Source organism: Thamnophis sirtalis, unplaced genomic scaffold (genome assembly GCF_051295495.1).
Source record: "Thamnophis sirtalis isolate CommonGarterSnake01/CBP01778 unplaced genomic scaffold, rThaSir2_p1.2 scaffold_2, whole genome shotgun sequence".
Taxonomy (NCBI): domain Eukaryota; kingdom Metazoa; phylum Chordata; class Lepidosauria; order Squamata; family Natricidae; genus Thamnophis; species Thamnophis sirtalis.
In genome coordinates this window covers 1439354-1466077 of record NW_028261382.1, presented here as the reverse complement: position 1 = coordinate 1466077, position 26724 = coordinate 1439354, and the positions used below count along the sequence as shown (strand labels likewise).

General features: G+C 48.7%; 1 protein-coding gene across 1 annotated transcript; it reads left to right on the top strand.

The window, feature by feature from the left end:
- The first annotated feature begins 235 nt into the window (after positions 1 to 235).
- On the top strand, positions 236 to 25130 carry KLF13 (KLF transcription factor 13). The gene is made up of 2 exons (XM_014060246.2): positions 236 to 1143; positions 24028 to 25130. Exons 1-2 carry the CDS (start codon positions 597 to 599, stop codon positions 24318 to 24320), a joined length of 840 nt encoding a protein of 279 aa, XP_013915721.2. The 5' UTR covers positions 236 to 596; the 3' UTR covers positions 24321 to 25130.
- The last annotated feature ends 1594 nt before the right edge of the window (positions 25131 to 26724 follow it).

The following is a 26724-nucleotide window of genomic DNA, read 5'->3' as shown; positions in this document are numbered from 1 at the left end:
CCCTCCTTCGGATCCAGCAGGAAAACCCTTCTTCATCTGGGGAAATGTGCAAGCAGGGATCCTGCAGCTGCGATTGGCCTGGCCAGAGCCAATCGGCTCCTTCCTTTCGTTTGACTTGCTCTCCCTCTCCTGCCAAAGTCAAATTCACTTCACTCTGCTCTGCTGCTCTCCGCTGGATCTCCCTCTCTCCCTCCGCTGGCCGAGCTGCCTCCGGGGCAGGCAGAGTCTCCCCGGGATGCAGCAGCCTCTCCGTGGTGACATCACGGCCAGATGTTTGGCAGAGCCACACCCCCAGGGGGGGTTGGAGGAGCTCTAACAGGCTGGCTCACTTCTGCCCACGCCAGCATGCGAGGGAAGAGCTGCCGGGGGTGCAGGAGGCCAGCGATGGAGACGGTCTGCTTCGAGTGGCCAGCTGTTCTGCGGGGGGTTTGCCTGTCTTGATGCCCTCGCCGGCAGCCTTTCCTCTTGAGAAAGAGGGCAGGAAAGGGGCGAGCCTTTTGCCCACGGAGTCCTTCTTGTGAAACCTGCTCTCTTCTCTTCTGCCCCTGCCAAGCCTCTGGAGGTGTGGGTTTTGCGCACCCCGAGAGGCGTGGAAAATGGCCACAGCTGCCTACTTCGCTGCCGAGTGCCTCGTCTCCATGTCCAACCGGGCGATCATCCACGGTCCTCCCGAAGAACCAAGACCTCCACCTGTTGGGGTGGCTTCCCCTCTCGCGGACTTGACTCCCAAGGAGAAACCCGAAGGGAAGGAGGCTGCCAGAGACAACGGGGCGGGGGGGACCTCAGTGTATGCCGTGGCCAGCATTCTGGCCGACCTCAACCAGCACCTCCCGAAGTCTTCCTCGCTCCAGCTGGAGAAGGTCCAGAGGATGGAGCGGGAGGAGGAAGCCAGCGCTCCTCTCTTGCAGGCAGCGCTCGGCCAAGACCTGGCCTTGCCAGCCAGCGACTCTCGGGGAGAGAGAGCAGCCACACCTACCCACTTGGCTGCAGAGAACCAGCCCGGCCCGAAACAAAGGAGCAGGAGGGGACGGTGCCAGCTCGACCCAGAATTACCCCAGAAAAAACACAAGTGCCACTACGTGGGGTGCGAAAAGGTTTACGGCAAGTCTTCGCACCTGAAAGCTCATCTGAGGACCCACACAGGTGAGCTCTCTGCTTGGAGGTGGTGTTGGTGGTGGTGAGGAGGAGGACGGGAGGGACTGGTGGACTTCAGACTTCCAAAACTAAAGTTGAGAGAGGTTGAGGAGAGTCCTTTAGCGCTTCGGGCTAATGTAGACCCCCCACGGCTGGGGTCGCCATTCATTAACCCGTTGTTAATGAATGCAGGTGGGGAATTTCTACCTGTCCCTTCCCTTTCTTCTCCCTCCTCCCCCTCCCTCTTGCCCGGTTCTCACCTGATGGCCAGCTCAAGACCCCCCTCCTGACCTTTGGCTCCCTGGCCCAGCAGAGCGGTTCTTTCTGAAGTTGCTAGCCTCTGGCCCTTGGGGGAGAGAGCAAGGTGGGGGCATGTGGTATTTGAGGGCTCTCTGCCTTGAGTATCAGCCACTTAACCCTTGGTCGCCTCCTCCTGAGGTTCTCAGTTGTACCCATTATGAGCGACTTTTTCTCCATTTCTCCTTGTTGGAGACTGTGGGAGGGGAGACCTTCCAGAACCTCGTTGTTGGCTAGAAACTTTAATGCTAGAAAATGTAAACAGGGCAGGTCCTGTTCTTAGTTAAACCAGGATGGGCATTTCTTCTCCCTACCTTCATTCTAATCAGAAAGATGGAGGTAAGAAAACCGCCTGTCTGTCTTTCTCCTCCCGCTTCAAACTTCCTGCTGGGTTTCAATCTGTGCCTCTCGTGGGCACTGCCTCGGTTTGTTCACATCGGTTATTCGGTGGAATAACTTTGCATAATTCCGGGGGGTGCCACCCAAGGAATTGGGTAACGAGGAGCTGGAAAATGCCTCCTTCACGTCTTATGGGACACCACCCAGCCAGAAGTTGCTCTCTGGAATATCTGGGTTTAGCAGAGGTATTTCTGCGTGAATACGGATTATGCTCTGGGTGTATTTTCTGTCCCCTGTCCTCTGCTCACTTGTGCCCTCCTTTATTTTCTTCTTTCTTTTTATCTTTCTGTCCTTCTTCCCTCCCTTCTCCCTTTCTCATCTTCTTTCCTTTCTTCCTCTTTCATCTTCCCACCCTCCCTCCCTCCTTTCTTTCTTTCTTTCTTTCTCTCTTTCTTTCTCACTTTCTTTCTCTCTTTTTCTCTCTTTCTTTATATCTCTTTCTCTCTCTCTCTTTCTTTCTCTTTGTCCCTTTCTCTTTCTTTTCTTCTCTTTCTTTCTCTCTTCCTCTCTCTCTGTCTCTCTCCCTTCCTTTCCTTTCTTCTCTTGCTAAAAGAAGGTGGCTGTCTCAAAATAGGACCTTCTCTGCTGTCCAGTCCCCTCTTGATTTACGGCATCCTGTAGTGATATCCTGTAGAAACTAAACTACCACTGAAAATCAAGACTGCATTTGTGGGACATTTCCTTGCAAGAGGCTTCTAGGGATATCGATGCGTATTATTATTATTATTTTTAAAAACCCTGTCCAAAAGCCAAGTCTCCTTTCCAGCAAGGGCGCCTGGCTCTTACATGATTTCTGCCGAGTGACGCTGGCCGGGCTGAACGGTGGTGCCACTTTCCAGGAAGAGCTGTTGTTCTTGTTTGCATTGTGTTTTCATCACCCTCCCTAACCGTAGCTTTCATGTGGAGGGAAGTTCGCCCGTCCCTCCCTTGCCACTCTGACTTGGCAGGCTGTCCTCAAATCACTCCTCCTCCTCCTCCTCCTCCTCCTCCTCCTCCTCCTCCTCCTCCGGCCTCAACTTCTCTTTTGCTTCCTTTCAGACCCAGCAGACAAAGAGGGTTGAAGCTCGTAAACCCGGCTGGATAGAGAGGCAGTTGAAGGTGGGGGGTGGGGGGGGAGGGGAGCTTGGCAGCTGGTGCCCTGGGGAGAGGGAGGGTCCGACCCAACTAGTTCACGTCACTCGGGAGCCAGTTGGAGACGTGGAAGTCAAACAGGGTCACCGGCTTTTAGCCACCTTCTTCTCATTGGGGCTGGTCTTGGGAAGAGATAGTAGGCCTTCTCCTTTGCTCCTTGGCGGGAAGCTCAACCAGGGGTGGTTGGGTTGGGTTGACTTGGCGGTCCAAGGGCAAAGGGTGAGCAAAATCAGGGCAAAAGGCAAAGGAAATGACACCCTCACCTTCGCGGGTAGAGTCAGTACTATACATGGTGTATCACCTTCAAAACTGAGCTCTTCCCAGGAGCCGAGACTCCGCCAAAGGAATGCTGCTATTTATTTAAGTAGGGTTGGTGTTTTTTTTTTCTCCATTCAGTTGAAATATTTGAAACTTAATTATGCTCTGCAAGTTGGAAAAGTGCTCAGCAATTCAACGGTTTTAGTTAAAATATAAACATACAAGGTTGGGAAGAATTCACATGAAAGAGATATTTTAAATCCCTGGTTTTTTTTTAAAAAAACGGAATTATGATTAACAAACAATATCAGGTTTTTGGATGTGGATTACCATAAATCCGAGAGGCATAATGGGGGAAAAGCAGATATAGAAACTACAGGAAATCTATTACCATGTAAATAAAGAGACAGGTATAATAATCAAAGGAGGAGAAATGGGGAAATTAAATCTATAATTCTACCAATCAACATTTCCTTTCCCCCATCCTCCTCCTCCTCCTCTTCCTGCTCTTCTTCTCCTCCTCCTCCTTCTCCTTCCTTCCTTCCTTCCTTCCTTCTCCTCTCCTCCTCTCCTTCTCTTCTCCTCCTCCTCCTTCTCCTCCTCTTCCTTCCTTCCTTCCTTCTCCTCCTTCTTCTCCTCCTCTTCCTGCTCTTCTCCTCCTCCTCCTCCTTCTCCTCCTCTTCCTTCCTTCCTTCTCCTCCTCCTCCTCCTCTCTTCTCCTCCTCTCCTCCTTCCTGCTCTTCTCCTCCTCTTCCTTCCTTCCTTCCTCCTCCTCCTCCTCCTCCTCCTCTTCCTGCTCTTCTCCTCCTCCTCCTCCTCCTCCTCTTCCTTCCTTCCTTCCTTTCTCCTCCTCCTCTTTCTCTCCTCTCCTCCTCTTCCTGCTCTTCTTCTCCTCCTCTTCCTTCCTTCCTTCTCCTCCTCCTCCTCTTCCTGCTCTCCTCCTCCTCCTCCTTCTCCTTCTCCTTCTCCTCCTCTTCCTTCCTTCCTTCCTTCCTTCCTTCCTCCCTCCCTCCTCCTCTTCTTCTTCTCCTCCCTCCCCATCTTTATTTCTTTCTTGCTTTCGTATTATGACATTTCCGCGTGGTCCATCGTGAGTGGAGAGTGCTGTTTCCTAAGCAACCTTCTGCTGTAGTAAATACAGAATCTCTGGGATTGCAAACAAACCGACACTACGCAAAACGAAACAATAATGACAACTTTTCTCCTAGAACCAGAGCGGGAACTGCCTGGCTAGGAGCGGATAGATTCCAACCGAATTCCCCTTTGAGAATGGCATGTTTCGTTCAAACATCAATCTGAGCTTGGTTCCTTCGGGAAGTTGCATGGTTTTGCGTGAACCTTGGCCAGGTGCTCGGAGGTTTCCTCGAATGCACCGAGTGATGAAGTAATAAGGGTGCAAATGTTGACTTAACCCAAGGCTTGTTCTAAGCTTCTTGAAATAGGCACCTGCTGTTGTCCCTGAATCCCTTAGCTGCCTATTGACTTCTGCTGATCTGGCCTTGGGTGCGCTGCAACCCAGGCTGCATCCACAGAGGGGTAGAATCACGAGATAAACCACTTTTGGTCAAAATACAAAAAAAAAGAGAAGATGTTGGGTCTCTAGAAAGAGTGCAGAGAAGAGCTGCAAAGATGATTAAGGGGCTGGAGGCTAAAACATAACAAAGAACAGTTGCAGGAACTGGGCATGGTCTAGTGAAGAGAAGGACTAGGGAGGACTTCCAATATTTGAGGGGCTCTCATAGAGAATCCCCAAAGTATCTGCAGGGAGGAGAAGGAACAGATGAAGACCAATCAAGGAGAGATACAACCTGGAACGAAGGAGAAATTTCTGGACAGTGAGAACAATCAGTGGGACAGCTTGTCCCCAGAAGTTCTAGGTGATCCATCCCTGGAGGCTTTCAAGAAGAGACTGGACAGCCACTTGTATGGAATGGTCTCCTGCTTGAGCAAGGAGGGTTGGAGTAGAACAGTGTTTCTCAACCTTGGCCACTTGAAGATGTCTGGACTTCAACTCCCAGAATTCCCCAGCAGTGGTTAGGACAGTGTTTCTCAACCTTGTCAACTTGAAGATGTCCGGACTTCAACTCCCAGAGTTCCCCAGCCAGCATTCGCTGGCTGGGGAATTCTGGGAGTTGAAGTCCAGACATCTTCAAGTGGCCAAGGTTGAGAAACACTGGACTAGAAGACTTGTGAGGTGCCTTCCAGCTCTGTTATTCCGTTCTTCTCCTCTATTGTCCCTCTGTCCACACGGGAGCAAAGTACAGGATAGGCACAGAGTGCGCCGTGTTTTAACAGCCAGTAGAAAGAGGATGTCTTCAGGCTTAGAAAAAGGTCTCATGGAACGGTTGATGATGGCCAGACAGACTTTCCACTTGCTAGACGGGTCTACTTTCTCTCCGCCCTCTTTTCGTTTCTCTCCAATTCAGTGCTCATAAAATGACTTTGTTGCAACAAGAACAAAGAAACCTAAACCACATCAGATGTGAAAAGCAGAAAAAAATAGATCACGGGAAGAATGAAACTGAAACCCTCCTGAAAGTATCAAGGGGCACAGAGAGCAAACAGAATTTTTTCAAAAAAGACAACAATTTGAAATCATAAAGCACGCACAAGTCCCATTTGCAAGAAAAAAAAACATGGTTCTCGTTTTACAGAGTGGATTGATACGTCACAATGTAAATCTGGGCTCCTTGATAAAACCTTCAAAATGGACTTTCGATAGCTACTTCCACCCGCTTGGCTTTGTTTATTCTCAATAATGCACTTTCAAAGCAGACTTTCTGCAGGTGTACAATTGCTGTTGTTATCTTTAGAAGATTTTGGTGTCTGTCCTGTCCCAGCATTCGGTTGAGAAGACGGCCTTGACATGTCCATGGAATATCTAAGACAGTGGGTGTCCAAGCTTGATAACTTGATGAATGGAAGACTCCAACTCCCAGAATTCATGCTGCGGAACTCTGGGAGTTGAAGTCCAGAAGTCTTCCAGTTGCTACGGTGGGACACCCCTGATCTAAGATCTTCCAACTTTTTCAGTGTTGATCCAGACCAAAACGATACTTGTACACACCTGGTATTTCTTCTTTTGCGGTGATTTTTATCATTGGGTCTGCTCTGAGAAGTAGACAGCAATGAAAGAAAGAAAGAGAGAGAGAGAGAAAGAAAGAAAGAAAGAGAAAGAAAGAAAGAAAGAAAGAAAGTTGGTCTAAGGCAGCAACCAAATTCTTCCTGAAAACAATTGCTTGTTCCTCCCTCTTCAGCATGTTTTATTGCAGGTGGACATACAAGAGGAATGAAATACGATTCCATTCTGGAACATTATAAGTCACTGGAGCAGGCAGGAATTAAGGACATTTTACCAATCGTCTTTCGGTCCGCCCACAAGCACTAAGATTCCATTTGCTCCTCTGCCTACGTTGGCTTCCCGGAAGCCATTCAGTGGGATGTGGATCAAGTGAGCAGTGAGTGGGAGTGAGGAAAAAAGCAGGAATCCCATCTGCTTTCAGGAAGGCAATTCCAGCCGGAATGGAGCAGAAGCAACAGGTGTTTTGAGAACTCAACAGAGGAGAAGATCTGTAACTCAGAGTTGAATTGTGGGGGTCCGTGTTGCTCTCTAAGCTTGGTGCTTTTCTTGTCCCAACTAGGGAACAACATCAATGCTAGAAGGAAGGAGGTTTGGGAAGAGAGAGAAAGAGGAGGAGAGGAGGAGGAGGAGGAGGAGGAGGAGGAGGAGGAGGGGGGGGTATTGTGGAGTCCTTGGTGCTCTCTGAGCTTGGTGCTTTTCTTGAAGATGTTTCATGTCCCAACTAGGGAACAACATCAATGTTAGAAGGAAGGAGTTTGGGAAGAGAGAAAGAGGAGGAGGAGGAGGAGAGGAGGAGGAGAGGAGGAGGAGGAGAAGTATTGTGGAGTCCTTGGTGCTCTCTGAGCTTGGTGGTTTTCTTGCAGATGTTTCATTACCTAACTAGGGAACACATTCAGTGTTAGACGACAGTGGGGTTGGTAGGGAGGAGGAGGAGGGTCGTGGGGTCCTTGATGCTGACTTTGGCTGGTTTTCTGGAGACATTTCATGACTCAACTAGGTAACATCATCAGTGCTCATGTGGGTGGCTTGCCTCCCACCGTAGCTCTGGGCTTGGTTGTTGGCTTGCAAATGTTTCATTACCCATCTAGGTAACACCATCAGTGGTAGCCCCCATTTGCATGCTGTCTGAAGGTTTGAATGTGGCCCCAATTCAAGAGAATATTTGTAGCTCAGGGTTGAACTGTGTGGGGTCCTTGGTGCTGGCAGATGTTTCATTACCCATCTAGGTTGTATGATGTGACCAGATATGGTAACGAAACTTCTGTAAGGAAACAACAAAGTTCGGAGAGCATCAAGGACCCCACAGTTTTGGGACTTTCTTGCATAGCGCCAATGAGCCCAGATTGGACCCTGGAATGAAGGAAGTCTTGCCTTCCTTGGGCTGGGATCTGAGGGACACAGGAAGGAGGTCTTCACTATGGAAGATTAACGTTCTCTTCTTCATTGGGTCTCCACACCTTCCTTGCTTATAAATGAACAGTGAGGAGGCAAGGGCTGGCTCATTAGATCCAGAAATGTCAACACTCAGCAAAAAAGAGAGAGAGAGAGAAGCTTTTTGGCACAGAACGCTACCATTCCTCAAGCAAGCGTGTTTTCCTTGAACAGCTGGGAGAAGATAAAAGACATATTTGGTTTTCACTGCCCCAATCCATGTTTGACAAACATTTGTCCACCTCAAGCACACCAGAAGTTGGTTACTGCAACATGCAAAGAAGGAGAACAGAATCAACAAGAACAAAAATAACACGAAAGCTTTCCCCTCTCTTACTATGTAGAGCAGGGGTCTCCGATTTTGGCAACATTAAGGCTTGTGGACTTGAACTCCCAGAATTCCTCAAGAGTGGTGAAGTCCAGAAGTCCTAAAGTTGCCAAAATGGGAGAGAGGACAAGCCCCTGGAATGGGGTAAGACCTTTCAACCCATGGACATCTTCTGCGCAAAGCAATAGCAATAGCAGTTAGACTTATATACCGCTTCATAGGGCTTTCAGCCCTGTCTAAGCGGTTTACAGAGTCAGCATATCGCCCCCAACAACAATCCGGGTCCTCATTTCCCCCACCTCGGAAGGATGGAAGGCTGAGTCAACCCTGAGCCGGTGAGATTAGAACCGCTGAACTGCAGATAGCAGTCAGCTGAAGTGGCCGGCAGTGCTGCACTCTACCCACTGCGCCACCTCGGCAGAAGACATAGCTTAAAGTATCTAAATGGTGTTCAAGGCATCAGAAACTATTTAAACCTGTTCGTGCCTTGACACCTTGGAACAGTGTTGGGTAGCTCCTTCAGACCCCAACACGATTCAAAAATAAACCCCAAAACCCCCCCCGCGGCGTCACAAAAATATGCCGTGTTTTCTGGCATTTCAAAGTTCTTGTTGGATATTTTTTTTTAAATTACTTTTATGTCTTTTTTGGCACCTGGTCTTCTCCAAAGTGGCTGCCTCTTCTAATCCCGGGGTGTCAAACTCAATTTCATTGAGGGCCGCATCGGGGGTTGTGTTTGACCTTGGGCGGGAGGGCAGAAGGGGGCATGGTGGGGTGTGTGGCCAGCTCAACATCACTTGTGTTGGGGCCGCCTGTGGTGGCCTGTGCGCTCTGCCCAAACTCTGTTTCCAGCTGCGATGGCTGCCTGCAACCCTCTGACAGTGAAAGCAGAGTTGGGAGTGCCATCCATGGACCCCACGAGCTCCGTTTCCGGCTGCAATGGCCTCCTGCAATCCACTGCCAGCGAAAACAGAGCTTGGGAAGGCTGCACACTCCCCTCCTGAGCTCCGTTTTCACTGGCAGAGGCACCGCGGGCTGGTCCGTGAGCCGAGGTGGCGCAGTGGTTAGAGTGCAGTACTGCAGGCCACTTCAGCTGACTGCTATCTGCAGTTCAGCGGTTCAAATCTCACCGGCTTAGGGTTGACTCAGCCTTCCATCCTTCCGAGGTGGGTAAAATGAGGACCTGGATTGTTATTGGGGGTGATATGCTGACTCTGTAAACCGCTTAGAGTGGGTTGAAAGCCCTATGAAGCGGTATATAAGTCTAACTGCTATTGCTATTGGTCCTTCACTGTTTCCAGGGCGGCTCCGCGGGCCACATCTAAGCCCCCCCACAGGCCAAACCTGGCCCCCTGGCCCATGAGTTTGACACCCCTGCTCCAATCCAAGAAACGTGCCAAACCCTCTCAATTTCCACAACTGCAAATCAGGCAGGCGAACAGGGGGTCTCTAACTGTGCAGCCCGTCCAGGAGGCTGGGTGTTGGCTGCCAGAAACGTTCGAAGTTGGCACTCGCCGTCACCCTTCCCTGACTCTGTTTTCAAAACCTGTTGGTTATAGTCACACTTTATATTTTGAGGTATGTGCTGATAAACAATCCTTCCGTTGGAATCTGGACACCCAGAGTGCCAGCCTGGTGTGGTCCCGGGTCTTAATTGCTTTGAGCTATATAATTCTCATTGTAACTGAATTAGCCGGAGACAAAAGGCGAAACCTGAAGAACGTTTTTTCTGTCCTCAGCCCTCTCTTTGTCCAGCCCCCTCAATTCCACTTTCTTTACTGTAACGAGGAGGCGAACGGCCTCCGGTATGAGTTCCTTGGCAACATTTGCTGGAGATAATGGCAAAGAAGTGCCAAGGGACTAATTAGCCTTGTTAACATATCAGGCTCACGGTGGAGACGGGAGGTTTTTCCCCCTGCTCTTTCGAAGAGAAAACGGAGAAGGCACCACGGAGGCTGATATTTGGAATCTTTTTTTTTTTTTTGTAAAGCAAGCAAACAAACGATATGCATTTTGCTCAGCAAGCAGGTTGAAGCAGATCCGCCCAGCTCTCTGGAGTTGGAAGGTACTTGTGGATCTTAGCAACTTCACTCCAGATCCTACGTTAGGGAAGGAAGGAAGAGTTTCAAGTTTAATTTTATTTATAGGCCGCCCAATCCCGGAGGACTCCGGGCGGCTTACAGAGAAGGGAGAGAGAAAAAAAAACAATAAAAGAAAATAAAAATAAAAAGAATGTTTTCCGAATGGGCTTACGGCAGCCAAGAGCAATTGTGGGAATGTCAGCAGGCCGTTTTTAATTCCATCTGGCCAGGAACTTATCCGGCACCGTGTCAATCTCAGATCCACCTGAGTTGAAACCCAGTTAATTCGAGGCCTCCATTGCTGGTTCCAACTGCTTTTGAATCAGGGAAGGGAACCGCGTATTTAATTGCTCCCTTTTGAGCTTGTAAAAAATTGTCTTCAGCTGCTGCTGCTGCTCTAATCCTGCTTCGTGGTCTCTGGAGAGTCCACACAATCAAGTATGTTTCCCAAAATAATATCTCACCTCACCTTCTTCAGCCTGCTGTGCTCCTAATAGGCGGGGTTTTAACTCTTCTGTTATCCAGTTGAAGCAAGAGAGGAGCTGCTGAAAGGAGGCATCGTCTTAGCGGGTCCTTCGGAAGTTGGGGTGTTTGGATTTTGGAAAGAGGTGGTCTTGGAGGTGACCGGAGGAAACTAACAGGGTTAATGACCTCCTTGGACCCTCTCCCTACGTCAGTGGTTCCCAAACTTGGCAACTTTTAAGACTTGTGGACTTCAACTCCCAGAATTCTCCAGCCAGCCTTTTCTGAAGGCCATGAGGGTGGGAGAGGTCCGGACCTCTGGGGGTAGCTGATTCCACAGGGTTGGAGCAGCCACAGAGAAGGCTCTCCTCCGAGGGCCCGCCAGCCGACACTGTCCGTCTGACTGCGTCCTAAGGAGGCCCACCCTGTGGGATCTTATCGGCCGTTGGGAGGTATGCGGCAGTAGGCGGCCTCGCAAATATGCTGCTCCTGAGCCATGTAGGGCTTTAAAGGTAATGACCAACACCTTGAATTGCGTCCGGAGACCAATTGGCAGCCAGTGCAGCTCGCGGAGGACAGGTGTAATATGGGTGTATCTCGGTACACCCAATATCGCTCGCGCGGCTGCATTCTGGACTAGCTGTAGTCTCCGAACGCTTTTCAAGGGTAGCCCCATGTAGAGCGCATTGCAATAATCCAGCCTTGAGGTGACAAGGGTGTGAGTGACTGTTTGAAGTGCGCCCCGATCCAAGTAGGGCGGCAATTGATGCACCAGGCGAACCCCCCTGGTCACAGCCGACATGCATGCCCTACATTTTAGGATGGGGAGGGACACAGCAAAATTTCTCTCCTCCTCCTTGACAAAAATTGAGCACAAAGCATTTCATTTAGACCCGTTTGAAAAAAGTAAAAAGTTTTTTTTTTTTACATTTCGGCACACATGTGTTGAACGCCTGTTTTGTCTGGCTGTGCGTGGCTGGGGCATGTCCAAACCTGGAACGCGAGAATGCGTCTGAGGTGGCCCACGTGACTCCTTTTTCTGTTTTATAACTTCAAGTGGGCCTCTGCGTCTCCCTCCCCGGTTTCACTCCCAAGTAATCCTGGATTAACTGCTTGGATCTGAAATGCTGCTGAGGGGAGCCGAAGCCACAGCCGAAACGGAGGGTATGCGCTTCAGGAATCCTTCTTAATAGAGGCTCCCTGGACGGTTCCAGTTTTGGTTGTTTACCCGTCTCCCTTTTTTTTTGGCTTTCGCTCGAGAGCAGCTCACGTGGTCGAGTGAGATCACGATCTTACTGTATGCTGGTGAGACAAAACAGCCAGACAGAGAAGGTTATTTAAGTGCAGGCTGAGCAAGCCAGACAAATCTAGCCTGTGTTTTGCAAAGCTGGTCGTTTCAGCAGTTCAAGTCCAGGAGATTCACTTGCGCCTAGCCTAGGGGGAGAAATTGGACACGTTAGCAGTTGGCTGAACTTGGGAGAAGTCTTCTAAGTTATTTCAACACTGAAAGGGAGAAACATTTCAAATTGTTCTGGAGAAAAAGATTGTGTAGCGCAAGGCACGAGTTACATTCTCTTGCACAACCTGGAGTGGAAGGGATTTCTGCAAGAGCAGACAGATTTTGCATGTTGAAGCTCCAGGGGTTTGGTGGGTCCTACGTAATTTACCAGAAGTACACAGTCAGCAGGGCAACAAGAAGAGACTTCGCTTTCTTTTTATCTCCTTCTTCAGAAGATAGTTTAAAACCACCGACCTCAATTGCCTCGATGCCACTTTCAGCCTTATCTGAATTTGCACACTTGACTTCAGCAGAAACCATGTCTTCCTATTGTTGGAGGCTGGTGGTTGACTTGCATTTCCTGCTTGAGGGCCAGAGAGGGGCCAAACATTTGAAGGGTGATGACAGCGCACGCAATTATCATAGTCTTGTCTCTCAAAAAGAAGTCATCGGCCACTTTCTAGAGTCACAAATGCAAAGTTACGCGGGGGAAACTGACGGTATGTTTTCCACATCTGGGTTATGAAGCAACTAGAACAGTGTTTCTCAACCTTGGCGACTTTAAGTCCTGTGGACTTCAACTCCCAGAAACCCCCAGCCAGCAGAGCTGGCTGGGGGGATTCTGGGAGTTGAAGTCCATAGGACTTAAAGTCGCTAAGGTCGAGAAACACTGAACTAGAAGGACATAGAAGGGACCGATCAATCCTTTTGGGACTCAACAAAATTATGACCAGCCTTTGGCTGGTCCTGAAGAAGTCAGCCAAGTTTGGATGAAGTCATTGTTTGTCTAGAGAACCATCTGGATGTCTCAGAACTGAAAGCTAAACTCAAATAAACCACCACACAGCAAAAGGGAGACAATGGGAAACCACTTCCTTATCGGGACCAAGACTTCTATCCTTGAAGCCACCAGAGAACAAGACCAACGAGAAGGCGGCCCAGTCCATTTCAGAGACTGTCAATGAAGCAACCCTCAGAAAACTTCTCTCCTTAAAGCCATTCCACACATTTGTGTTGTGTCTCCACAACAAAGGAAAACCAATTTCCCAATTCTCAACCCCCCCGCCTAAAATCAGAAGATCAAGTCTAAGGGAGGGTCCCTTTTCATTTCAGAGACTAAAAGGAACGAAGCGATGCGTTCTGTGTATTTGAAATGGGTCTCCATGTGTGAGGGAGCAATGGAAAGACGGTTATTTGTATTTGTATTTTATTATTTGTATGCCGCCCTTCTCCGGGAGGACTCAGGGCGGCGAACAATTCAAGGGGGAAAAAAAGGGGGGGAACATAAAAGACAAAATACAAATAATAAAAATAAGCAACAGTCGCACAACCATACATGTCGAGAGGGGAGGGAACTCATCAGCCCCAGGCCAGGTTTTGACGGCTTTTCGGAAGGCCTGGAGAGAGGTGAGGGTCCAAATCTCCGCGGGGAGTTCGTTCCAGAGGGCCGGTGCTGCCACAGAGAAGGCCCTCCCCCGGGTAATAGCCAGGTGGCATTGGCTGGTAGACGGAACCCGGGGGAGGCCAACCCTGTGAGATCTAATGGGTCTGTGGGAGGTAATTGGCAGCAGGCGGTCTCTCAAGTACCCAGATCCAATACCATGAAGGGCTTTATAAGTTACGGTTATGGCTCTCAGGTGCCCAATGCTGTCATCTTTAGATGGGGCTCACTTAAAAGAGGCTGCAAAACTTAACTGGTAGATTCAGCAAGCAGATCTTTAGTTGAATAATTGGGGCAGTATCTCTTTCAATTAGTTAATAGGGTGGTGGGTTCTTCTTTACAAAGCAGTGCATTCCTGGTTTGTTACTTTCCCTAGGGAAATAAAGATAAATGGTGGGCAATGACGTTTCCTTCAAAGAATTATTGAGAACATTTGTCTGCTGAATTTTGTTGTCTTTTTTTTTTTCAACATCAGAGAAAAAGGCACCCTAGGGCCAAACTTATTTTAATTAAGGCATGGGATTAATCTCAATTTAAGAGTAGGCCACGACTCACAAAGACCTACTGATTGAAATTGAAAGAGCCGAGGTGGCGCAGTGGTTAAATGCAGCACTGCAGGCTACTTCAGCTGACTGCAGTTCTGCAGTTCGGCGGTTCAAATCTCACCGGCTCAAGGTTGACTCAGCCTTCCATCCTTCCGAGGTGGGTGAAATGAGGACCCGGATTGTTGTTGGGGGCGATATGCTGAAAGGGAAGTAGGAGGGGAGTGTTAGAGGGAGGAAAGGAAAGTTGGAGGGGGTAGATGGGGTGTATGGAGGATGGAAGTGTCAGGTGGGGTTGTGAATGATGAGTTGTGTTTTCTTTTTTATTTTGTTTTATTTATTTTTTTTATTTTTTTTATTATAGCAAATACCCTGTATATAAGTGATTGTAAAATGGAATGTGAAAATGAATAAAATATATTTATAATAAAAAGCCAGCCCTAATAATACAACTGGAGCTTCACCTATTTTTTAAAACTGTGCTTCTTGATCCATTCAGAGGAAAATGCTTTCTGAGATATCTCGTTTCCTGACCAGGAATGATTTTAAAAAGTTAAATCAACATGTGGAATTTGCATTGGAAAACTGCTGTATTAAATGCCACAGAAGAAGAATTAAGTCAGTCCCTGAAGATTGGGGACTTCAATTCCCAGAACTCCCCAGTCAACAGATGATTGTTGAGGATTCTGGGAATTGAGCTCAGCACATCTTGAGGTTCTTCACGTTGCATAAAAAGACCGAGGGCATATTTCTTTGTGCAACCGATTCCTGGGGTTTTAAACTCTACCTCTGGCCTGAAAGGAATGTTACTCAAGACCAAATTGGCTAGCAGTTCTCTTCACCAGTCTTGGTGGACTGAGTCATCGGGGATGGTTTACAAAACAAGACATCGCCTCTGGCTTCGTTTACTCTACTTTCCTTAGATTTGCCTTCAAGTATTTCCAGAGATGATGGTCATGAATTTCTTCTCCTTTCACGGCTGGCTCAGTCTGGGGAACTTAACCAAAGTCTTAAATTTTTTCAAGTTAGGAGGGTCTGTATTATTGGTCCATTTTAATCAGGATGAGCAAATCTGCAATTCCTGGGGAATGTAACAACTCTACGGTATGAGTTACCCCGGTTGCCAGGGTGCTTCTGACCTTCAAGATGTTGGTTGTCACCTTTAAAACCCTTCATAGCTTGGGACTGGGTTATTTGAGGGACCATCTATCCTCAATCGTTGGTGTCTGTCAAATCTGGTCAGACAGGATGGGCATCCTCCAAATTCTGTGGGCCCTGGATCTGGAAGATATTCAGAAGAACAGAGTTGGAAGGGACTTTGGAGATCTTCTAAAACTCTGCTCAAGCAGGAGACCCTAGACCAGGACTCCCCAAACTTGGCCACTTTAAGACTTGTGGACTTCAACTCCCAGATTCTCCAGCCAGCATAACTTACTCTCTTGTCATCCCTTCCTCTGCAATCTCTCCACTTAGATCAGAGGTCTTCAAATTTGGCCACTTTAAGACTCGTGGACTTCAACTCCCAGATTCTCCAACCAGCATAACTGACTCTCTTGTCATCCCTTCCTCTGCAATCTCTCCACTTAGATCAGAGGTCTCCAAACTGGGTTACTTTAAGACTTGTGGACTTCAACTCCCAGAATTCCCCAGACAGCATAACTGACTCTCTTGTCATCCCTTCCTCTGCAATCTCTCCACTTAGATCAGAGGTCTCCAAACTGGGTTACTTTAAGACTTGTGGACTTCAACTCCCAGATTCTCCAGCCAGCATAACTTACTCTCTTGTCATCCCTTCCTCTGCAATCTCTCCACTTAGATCACAGGTCTTCAAACTCGGCCACTTTAAGACTTGTGGACTTCAACTCCCAGAATTCCCCAGCCAGCATAACTGACTCTCTTGTCATCCCTTCCTCTGCAATCTCTCCACTTAGATCAGAGGTCTTCAAACTTGGCCACTTTAAGACCTGTGGACTTCAACTCCCAGATTCTCCAGCCAGCTATGCTGGGAGTTGACGTCCACAAGTCTTAAAGTGGCCAAGTTTGAAGACCTCTGCCCTAGACCATTCCGGACAAGTGGCTGTCCAACCTCTTCTTGAAAACCTCCAGTGTCGGAGCACCCACAACATCTCGAGAAAAAGTGTGTTCCACTGGTTGATTGTTCTCCCCATCAGGAAATTCCTCCTTAGTTGGCTTCTCTCCTTGATTAGCTGCACCGGAGTGCAAACGTTCAGATGCTCTTAACCCAGAAGAGCAGATGCCACGCACAGCCTGGGCATCCGGGCAGCTTTCTCAGAGTCTCCCAACTGTTTGCAGGGCAATTTTGTTGGCATGCAACCGGTGGTTGGCAGCCCCCTTCCTCGGCCACGACAGCTGTTCCACCGAGGGCGGCTTTCTAATCCACCCACGTGTTCTCAGCGATGAGTCAGGCACAGGTGTGGCCCGCATTCAGAAATGGCCCGGATTAACTCTGCAATTAATCCTTGAGTACACACTCTTTGTGTGCCCTCTCAAAAGGTCCCACGGTTTTATCCCCTCCTATCCAGATCCTTGTGATAAGAGACTCAGTTCTCGCCGGATGGACCTCCACCATGGAGGTTCTTTCATGCCGCTTCCCGGATCGAGGGTCCATTTGGACAGCAAATTGAAAAGAAAATGCAGGCTCTCCAGCGCCTTTGCCAAGTAGACTAACCCTATGCGGTTAGTCCTCTAGTTACAACAGTTCACTTAGCGACTGTTCAAAGTTGCAACGGAACTTTAAAAAGTGACTTACGGTTGTTTTTCACACAACCGTTGCAGTGACTTGATTAAAATCCAGATGTTCGGCAGCCGACTCTCATTTATGACGGTGGCAGTGTCCCGGGGGGTCACGCGATCCCCTTTTGCGACCTCCTGACAAGCGAAGTCAATGGCCAGATTCACTTAACAGCCGTCTGACTGATTTAACAACTGGTTCCCTTTAACGACCGGTTTACTTTAACAGCTGTGGCAGGGAAGGCCGTAACGCGGAGCAAAATCCACCGAACAAAGCTCTCGCTTAGCAACAGAAATCTGGGGCTTCGCTGTGGTCACAACTCGAGGACTACCTGGAGACATGCTCCGGTTTTCACCTCTTTGGCAGTGTTTCCTGCTTTCCTGGCCTGCGTGCATAAAAATAGAGGAGGAAGAGTTTGCTTTGCTTTTATTGTTTGTCTACACAACTTTTCCATTACCCTCTTATTATGTTTCAAGCCAGGGAACTGATTGCCGCAAAACACAGAAACACCCTTTCTGGTTCTCATTAGCAGCCTCGGGGAGTCTGTCACGGGGCTACTGAAAAAAACGTGCAAAAGGCGTGAGCAATGCCAGCCTTTTCCCCTCACCCCACCCTTTAGGAGCCGAGGTGGCGCAGTGGTTAGGGTGCAGTACTGCAGGCCACTTCAGCTGGCTGTTATCTGCAGTTCAGCGGTTCAAATCTCACCGGCTCAGGGTTGACTCAGCCTTCCATCCTTCCGAGGTGGGTGAAATGAGGACCCGGATTGTTGGGGGCGATATGCTGACTCTGTAAACCGCTTAGAGAGGGCTGAAAGCCCTATGAAGCGGTATATAAGTCTAACTGCTATTGCTATTCTTGTGAGAAGGAGGGTTGAAATCTGAATTGGGAACTGCAGCTCCAAAGATGACAGGCTCCCTTAACGGGTCCTAAGACAGGGGTCTTTAAAGCTCCTTGGGGGGAGATCCTAAGGGAAGCCTATAGCAACAGCAATAGCAGTTAGACTTATATACCGCTTCATAGGGCTTTCAGCCCTCTCTAAGTGGTTTACAGAGCCAGCATATCACCCCCACAGTCTGGGTCCTCATTTCACCCACCTCAGAAGGATGGAAGGCTGAGTCAACCTTGAGCCGGTGAGATTAGAAACGCCGAACTAGCAGTCAGCTAAAGTAGCCTGCAGTACTGCACTCTAACCACTGCGCCACCTCGGCTCTCTATAGTGAGAGGGAGGAGGGAGAGGGGGAAGGAAGGGGAGAGGGAAGGAAGGAGGGAGGGAGGGAGGGGAGGTAGGAAGGAGGGAGGGGAGGGAGAGAGAGAGAGAAGGGGAAGGAAAGGGAAGGGAAGAGAGACAGACCATAATGTGAAACCTTCATAAAAGACCATCCTTCTATGCCGAGGTGGCGCAGTGGTTAGAGTGCAGCACTGCAGGCCACTTCAGCTGACTGTTATCTGCAGTTCGGCGGTTCTAATCTCACCGGCTCAAGGTTGACTCAGCCTTCCATCCTTCCGAGGTGGGTGAAATGAGGACCCAGACTGTGGGGGGGGGGGCGATATGCTGACTCTGTAAACCGCTTAGAGAGGGCTGAAAGCCCTATGAAGCGGTATATAAGTCTAACTGCTGTTGCTATTGCTATTGCTCTGAAGTTAATGATCTGGAGCAGTTCAAAGCTTGCTCCAGCCACCTCATTTCAGGCCCAGCTAGCTGAAGATCTAAAGCAGGGTTGTCCCCCCTTGCCAACCTTAAGACCTGTGGGACTTCCATGCCCAGAATTCCCCAGCGGTCCATCCTGGGAATTGAAGTCCAGAAGTCTTAAAAGTTGCCACGTTTGCGCACCCCGATCTAAAAGAAGGACCAGACTGGAGGAAGCGGGGAGGAGGAACCCCTTTGTAGAGTGTAGAGTTGCAGAAAAGGAGAGCATCTCTCTTCGTCTTTTCCTCGGAAGGTCCAGGAGAGCGAGTCCATTTGGTCAGTTGGCTCAGCAGAGTTGAGCTCAGGCCTCGGTCTGTGGGAAGTTCAGCTTCTGGAGACGCCAAGCCAACATGTTCTTTGAGAAGCTCCGTGATGTCAGGATGAGACCCATCCAAGAGGAGGGGAGGCAGAAGGATGCCAAAGCCAGGAGGGAAAGCCGAGGGAAGGAAGGAACGAAGGGGGAGGTTTCGTTTTCAAATCGTTTGTGGAAAAAACCGAGCCTCCTTTTCCAAGAGGCCTTCCCAGCTCCAGGGTGGCCCAGATCTCAGAAGGCAAAAATAGCCTTGCTGACTCCGAAGTTCTAGGCTGAAATCAAACCCTGATGACACACAGGCCGGAGTTTGTATATGCCGAAAGTCTTTGGCCTTTCCCAACCGGGAAACCCCAAAGATCAAGGAAAACCTTCCAAGGGGGGGGATAAATAAATGGCTGGGCTTAAAATAGCCTTGCGTTCAGTTCAAAGAATGAGGCCAATGGTTAAGATCTGCTATTTCTCTTTCTCTCTCTCTCTCTCTCTCTCTCCCCCCCTTTGATGCGGAGGAAAAGAAAGCCACCTTTTATCCAAACCCCAAATATCTCACTTGCCCCCAGGGGGGGGGGTTGAGGTTCAGCCTGCTGGTCAGTTTGAAGTGCCTGCACAAAAAAGCAGGGGAAGTGGGAAGATATTTGCCCAAAGATGCCAAGCCTTATTTAAGGGGGCTTTGTTTAAAAAGTCCATCGTGGTTTGCTTAGCCGGCGCAATTCCACACCCCCCCCCCACGCCCTCCCCAAAATCGTGCATGACTGGCCTATCACCGGACGGGTTCCCAGCACTTTTTCCTGCCGCAGAAATGAATATTCTGGCTGGGGTTGTTTTTTTAAAAATCACCAGAACAAGCCTAATTGGCAAACTCGGGGAATTCATGCTCTATTTTGGGGGGGTCCCCAACCGCCAGACCATGGCCCGTTTGGAATGGGGGCGCACAAGCGGCGGGCAGGTGGGCATCCGAAGCTCCACTTCAGAGGTGGGTTTCTACCGGTACGGTATGGTTCAGCCGAATAGGTTGTAGCTTCGGCGGACACGTGGAAGTATCAGTTTTATGACTGGCGGTGCCATCTTTATTTTTTGTTCTGCAGATAGCAATAGCAATAGCAGTTAGACTTATATACCGCTTCTTCATAGGGCTTTCGGCCCTCTCTAAGCGGTTTACAGAGTCAGCATATCGCCCCCAACAACAATCAGGGTTCTCATTTTACCCACCTCGGAAGGATGGAAGGCTGAGTCAACCCTGAGCCGGTGAGATTTGAACCGCCGAACTGCAGAACTGCAGTCAGCTGAAGTAGCCTGCAGTGCTGCACTCTAACCACTGCGCCACCTCGGCACAGAATGATCTTCATTTTTTAAAACTGTAACTTTTATTCGTTTTTTTTTTAATGTTGTGCGCACATGCGCAGATGGTTTTAAATGAAAATGCGCAGGGAGCACCGATTTTTTTACTATCGAACCCGTGGTGATGGCGGTCAGAACTCACCCCTGCTCCTCCTACGTGAGTGGCAGGTGTTTGTGCTCACATCTGAAGCTCCACTTGCCCCACGGAGCTGCCATCCCTCCCCCTCCCCCTCCCCCCGTGCTGGGCTGCCAATCTGGAACGTTTGGGGACCCCCCTGCACTGTCTCCCCCCTTCCACCCCTCCCTAGATTGGGAATGTTCAGGTCACCCTCCTCATACGACTGTTCACTGAGCGTTGGTTCAAAGGGATGATCGCTTCAGAAAAAAGGGATATTATGACTTCTCCTCAAAGTTACGACTGTCGCATCACTGCTGGGGTCACGTCCCTATAATTTGGGTGCTTCGTTTAAGACTGGTGGGCGTGTCCTGGGGTCACGTGATCAAGATTTGCGACCTTTCCAACAAGCAAAGCCAATTAGGGATGCCAGATGGGCTTCACGACTGCGTGATTTGCTTAGCAACTACAGTAGAAATGGTTGTGATTTTGAGTCTGCTCTCATGATGACTCACTTAACAACTGCATCACTTAGCAACCGAAATTCCCAGGGCCAAGTATGGTCATAGCAATAGCAATAGCAATTAGACTTATATACCGCTTCATAGGGATTCTGGGAGTTGAAGTCCGGACATCTTCAAGTTGCCAAGGTTGAGAAACACTGCTATAGGGTTTCCTGCTTGTGTAAGCGGTTAAGACCTCCAAAGGTTCTTCCAACTCTGCTGTTTTGTTCTTCTGCACTTTTTTTCGCGGGTGTTGGTTGTGTCCCGTGTCTGAAGAGCAGTAGCCCATCATCCTAATAGCCAACGCGCATTTCCAGGGGCCCAGCAACTGTTTTGCACAGGTGGCTTCTGAAGAATCGAGGCTGATGCAAGACATTTTGCCACACTGCTTGTTCCTTAACAAATGTGAGGCAACGGGTCCCAATGCTCTCTTTTGCTTTCTTTCCTGCCAGTAATAGGGCACTTGGTACTGTATAACCACATCCTCCCCACCATCCTGCTGACAGAGAGAAGGACAGCTCAGGGGATTCTGTAAAGAAGGGTCCTTCTCTGAGCTGGGCTGTTTTCTTGCAAACATTTCATTGCCTAAACTAGGTTACATCATAGCAATAGCAATAGCAGTTAGACTTATATACCGGTTCATAGGGCTTTCAGCCCTCTCTAAGCGGTTTACAGAGTCAGCATATCGCCCCCAACAATCCGGGTCCTCATTTCACCCACCTCGGAAGGATGGAAGGCTGAGTCAACCTTGAGCCAGTCAGAATCGAACTCCAGACTGTGGGCAGAGTCAGCCTGCAATGCTGCATTCTAGCCACTGGGGAGAAAGGAAGGAAGGAAGGAAGGAAGGAAGGAAGGAAGGAAGGAAGGAAGGAAGGAAGGAAGGAAGGAAGGAAGGAAGGAAGGACACTAGCAATAGCACTTAGACTTATATACTGCTTTACAGCCCTCTCTAAGCGGTTTACAGAGTCAGCATATCGCCCCCCACAATCTGGGTCCTCATTTCACCCACCTCGGAAGGATGGAAGGCTGAGTCAACCTTGAGCCGGTGAGATTTGAACCGCTGAACTGCAGATAGCAGTCAGCTGAAGTGGCCTGCAGTACTGCATTCTACCCACTGCGCCACCTCGGCTCGGTACATCATCAGTGCTCGAAGGGAGAGGGGTACTGCTCCTGAGTGCTCCCTCTTAGCACTGATGATGTTACCTAGTTTGGGTAATGAAATGTTTGCAAAAAAAAGCAAGCAAGTGATCCAGAGTGATTTAATGTAGCTGCAAAACTACAGATAGGGAGAGAAAGAGGCTGCCTTTGGAAGCCTGAACCAGTGGAAGAGTTCAAATCTATCCATCATGACAGGCCTTCTGCATATTATACCCAAGAGAACAGACAGTTGGGGGTCATGGGAGAACATCCTGTTGGGAGAACATAAATAGGACTTATTCCCTCTGTCACCTCCTCAACTGAAGGCCACAAAATTGTGTAACCACATGGAATAAACTCTGAAACCTTTTGGAGAATAGGATAGGGGAGGGTAGAGGGAAAGCTTCTGACAATTGTGCGACTCACAGCTGAGCCGCGTGATTGTCGGATGCTTCTCTCCTGCTTTTTAAAGCATTTCCCCCCCCCTGCCTGTTCACCCAAATCGGCAGGGGAAAAAAATGCTTTAAAAAGAGAAAAAAGTTGGCCACGCCCACCCAGTCACATGACCCTCCCCGCCAAGCCACGCCCACAGAACCGGTGGAGGGGGGGGTAGATTTCACCACTGAATTGAGGGTCTTTTTCGCATAACGGAGCAAGGCAGGGCAGGGCTGACATGCCAAGGTTGAGAAAGACGGGGCCAAGGGCGTGTAACCTAATCGAGCCACCCTCCAACATTACGGGGAAATAGAGCAATAGGATCTTACCCCACAAGGCACAGTGGGAGGAGGGCTGTTTGAGCCTCAGCTTTGTAGCAATGATTTCTGCCCTTTTGGGGAGACAAGAGTTGATGTGAGCATCCAAAGGAAGTGCAATTTCGTTCCTCAATAGGTGGGGACTGGAAGAAGTCCTTTAGCTGAGCTGGAAGAGCCAAAATGTTTTGTCAACCTTCTGCAATTTATTTCTGTTTGCTCATCTTCCTTGCTGTAGAAACTGCCGGCTACTTGACCAATAATCCTTTCTTCTGCATTTATGAAGGTGGGGTGACACCCCCTCTCTCCCCACCCCACCCCGTTGTTTGTTCTCTGAATTTATGGGCTTGCTATATTAAAAAGAGCGTGTCGGATATAAATCAAGGGACAAAAGAAATGGACGATTTCATCGCTGCCCCTCCTTCGTTTTGCCCACCCAACACCAAGCAAACTTTGCAGTGTGTTTATTAGTCCTTCAGCTACAGGAAGGGAAAAAATAATAATTTTGAGCTGCCCTCCCTAGAAACAGGCATTCGGGCTGCCCAGGAAGATAAGCTCATCAACCAAGATGAGGCGGAAAAGCAATAGAAGTGTTTTATAGCATCGTGGACAATATCTATAAAATTAGGCAGCCTTTGGCCATCTATCCATGATCACCCACACCCAACTGTAATACACGATTAGGTCTTGTTCTCTTCTGTTTTAATTTTAGTTTAATGTTTGAATTTGTTGTGGCCCACCAGTGGCTTGAGGAGCTGGCAACAGATTTGGACAGTGAGGAGGTTGGGGAGGAAGATGGGCCAGTCCTGGAGTCTGGGGAAGGCTCCGAGGAGGACTTTGTGTCAGAGACAGAGAGGGGGCCAGAGCTGTCTGACATTTATCAGATCGAAGTCAGACATCAGTGAGGCAGATGAACAGCTGGAGCCTGTTCCCAGTGTGAGTTGCCAGATGAAGGGAACAGCTAAAGAACAGGGGTCGACTTGGGAGTTAAGGCCACAGGTGGACGATGAATGGCCCCTCCCAGAGGGAATAAAAGAGGAGCGAAAGGGGAGTGGAGTTTGCAGGAGACAATTAGTTCGCTTAATTGGTTCATGACTCTCCGAGGCTCCTTGCCAGGTTTTTCAGAGATCAGCCTGGCAGCTCTCCAAGACAGATGAGGTCTGTGGCTGTAAATCCTCCCTTGAAAGACTTTGCTGGATGTGAATGAGCAGAATTCAGAGCCAATTAATAAAAGGGTTGTCTTGTCAGGGCCAGGAGTTTGCTTCCTGCTCTCAGGAAGCCTCGTTCAGAACAGAATTCTGGTGGGTGACCGTAATAAAAGACCGTTTCTCCTTTTTTTTGTGTCCCTGCAGGCGAGAGGCCCTTCGAATGCCGCTGGGAAGAGTGTAACAAGAAGTTTGCCCGTTCCGACGAGCTGGCCCGGCATTTCCGCACTCACACGGGCGAGAAGAAGTTCTCATGCCCGCTCTGCGACAAGCGCTTCATGCGGAGCGACCACCTCACCAAGCACGCCCGCCGTCACGCCAACTTCCATCCCAACATGCTGAAGAGACGGAGCGGCTGCAGCTCCAGGACGGGGTCTCTGAGTGACTACAGCCGGTCCGATGGGTCCAGCCCCAGGGACAGTCCTGGCAGCTCCCCCTAAAAATCTCCCCGCACCTGCACGCTGCTTGCCACCTTCGCGTCCAATTCTTTGGAGTTCTCCGTCGCCTCGTAACGCTTTGCTCCCCCCCCCCCTCTTTAAACAAAGCAAGAGAAAACGTGGCCTTGTTTTGAAGGGAATAAGAGGGTGGGGTTTTTCTCCTGCAAGATTGCTGCAGAATTTTTTTTTGGGCACAGTAGGACTCGAGTTTTATACGTTTTTCTCCATGGTCCTTCCAGGAATCTTTTTCTGGACATTTCTTTTTGCTCTCTCTCTGTGTGTGTTTTTAAGCCTTAAGAAGATGCTCTTTTGTATAGTTTTTCTTTTTGCTCAGGTGTCAAAGGGAATTTTTGTAGGGAAACAAAAAAAATGCAAAATGCAAAACCAGGAATGTCTCTACAGCCAGGTTGATTCTCACTTTCCTCCATCGAACTCTCCTCTTACTCAGGGATATATGTCTATTTATGTACAATGAAGACGCCTCCAGCCACAGCCTTGTTTGATAAAAACCGTTTGCACTCTTAGAACCTGCCCTCCGGTCCTGTCCTGCAATACAGCAAGGAAGTCAGGCCCATCTTTGCACTCAAACGATTCGATTTCACAGTTGGGGTGAACGCTTGGAGGGATTGGGGGCCCTCTCCACCACAATTTCAATCAACCAGTCCTCATTTCCCCCCCCTCTTTTTTTGGGGTCGTTTCAGGCTGGAACGATTCTGCCGCCACCAACTTCCTGTTGCAAGAAGAAGAACCGTCTGTATAAAAAGTTTATACTCGAAAAAGAATTGCAAGGGGGTAGGTGGAAGATTTTTTTTTTTTTTTAAAAGAAAAACTTGAAGTAGGTGCCTTAATTGCTTGTTTTTATTCTAAATCTAGGAAAATATATTTACACTGGGGAATATTTTATTGACGCATCAAAGGGGCGGGATGGTGCTCTCTGTGGGATGACAGCTTGTGACAACTTCGAGAGATGAAGTTCTGGGCTGAACCCCTGTATCTGCTTCTCTGTGGGCCTCGCGCATGAAGTGGGCATCGATTTGAATAATGTTCCATATCCTTCTCTTTGCAAACAAACAAAAAACTCATCTGGAAACTGTGTTTCAGAGTCTTCCAGTCTTCGTCAAGGTATTTGTGCTGATTTCCGGCCCTTTTTGACTTACAAGCCGAAGAGTCTACGGAATTCTGCATTATGGCAAAAAAAGTCCATCCATAATCAGATGGAAACAAGCAACGGTGATCCGGCAATACGATCTTTTGGAGGACGGTGGAAGCAACTAGAAAGTGTTAAAAAGATGGTGTTTTAGCTCAAGAGCAGTTCACAATTTTCCTCGCTGTCAGTGTAGCGTAGGGTCTGAAGGATGTACTTAAATCTTCTCCCCAACCAGCAAAAACTCTCGGATCTTCCGACAGATTTCCCTTTGTCCTATCTAGCAGTTTGGACCACTTAATCCCTCCAGAAGTCCCTCCAAGCAGAAGGATCTCCTGCATCCAGGTGGAACCGAGGGTCATCGTGAAAGCTAGCCTAAAAGAGCTAGCTTTCTTGAAGGTCTTGGGACTACTTAAAGAGTTTAACTCAACAGAAGAGATCTGTGGATATGTAAAACTCCCCTTTCATGAGTGGGGAGATGATTCCTTTCAAAACTGGGCCCCATGTTTGCTTGGCATGGATGGACGGATGGATGGACGGACGGACAGACTGTGCCCAAGGTAGATAATGCAGCCCCTCCTGAAGTGGATGTTCTCTAGATGTAACATTCAGAATTCCAGCTGTGGAGGTTGCTTTCTCAACAGATGTGGAAGGTTTTGATAAGACTCATCTCTTGCTTTTGAAGTTAAGGTCGGGGGAAGCCAGCCAGAAGGTTGGGAGATGTGTCTTTCCTAAAAACCTTGTTGCTCTTGAACGTGGCTTCTTCCAAGATTATATTTCAATGCGCGGAGTGCTTTCCCTGTGATCGTGTTCCATTTTTTAAAAATATATATATACTGTTAATATAAATGCAGCCGACTGTAGCACAGTAAAGCAAACTCCATTCTTCAAACTACTGTTTACGATTGATACAATCAATACATTCCAAAGGTGTTCCAACCAAGACTTTCCTTCCAATTTTGCAATAATTCCACTTTGCCAGGTGACTTAAAACACACGTGAGCACATAGTCGTAACCGTACTGTACATAGATTTGCAAAAAAAGTAATATGCCACCCGTTAAAGCGTAGCTGGTAGGTGCTATTTATCAAGTCCTCATCCCCTTGTACTACCATCTGTTGTATAAAAACGGCTCTACTTCTAGATTATATTCCAGTATTGATTTCAAAACACAATTTGAAGTTAGCCCTGCTTTCTGGGTGGGTTCAACACCAGGCATAAACCGATCCAACCACCATAACTAAGTTCTCAAGATGATGCTTA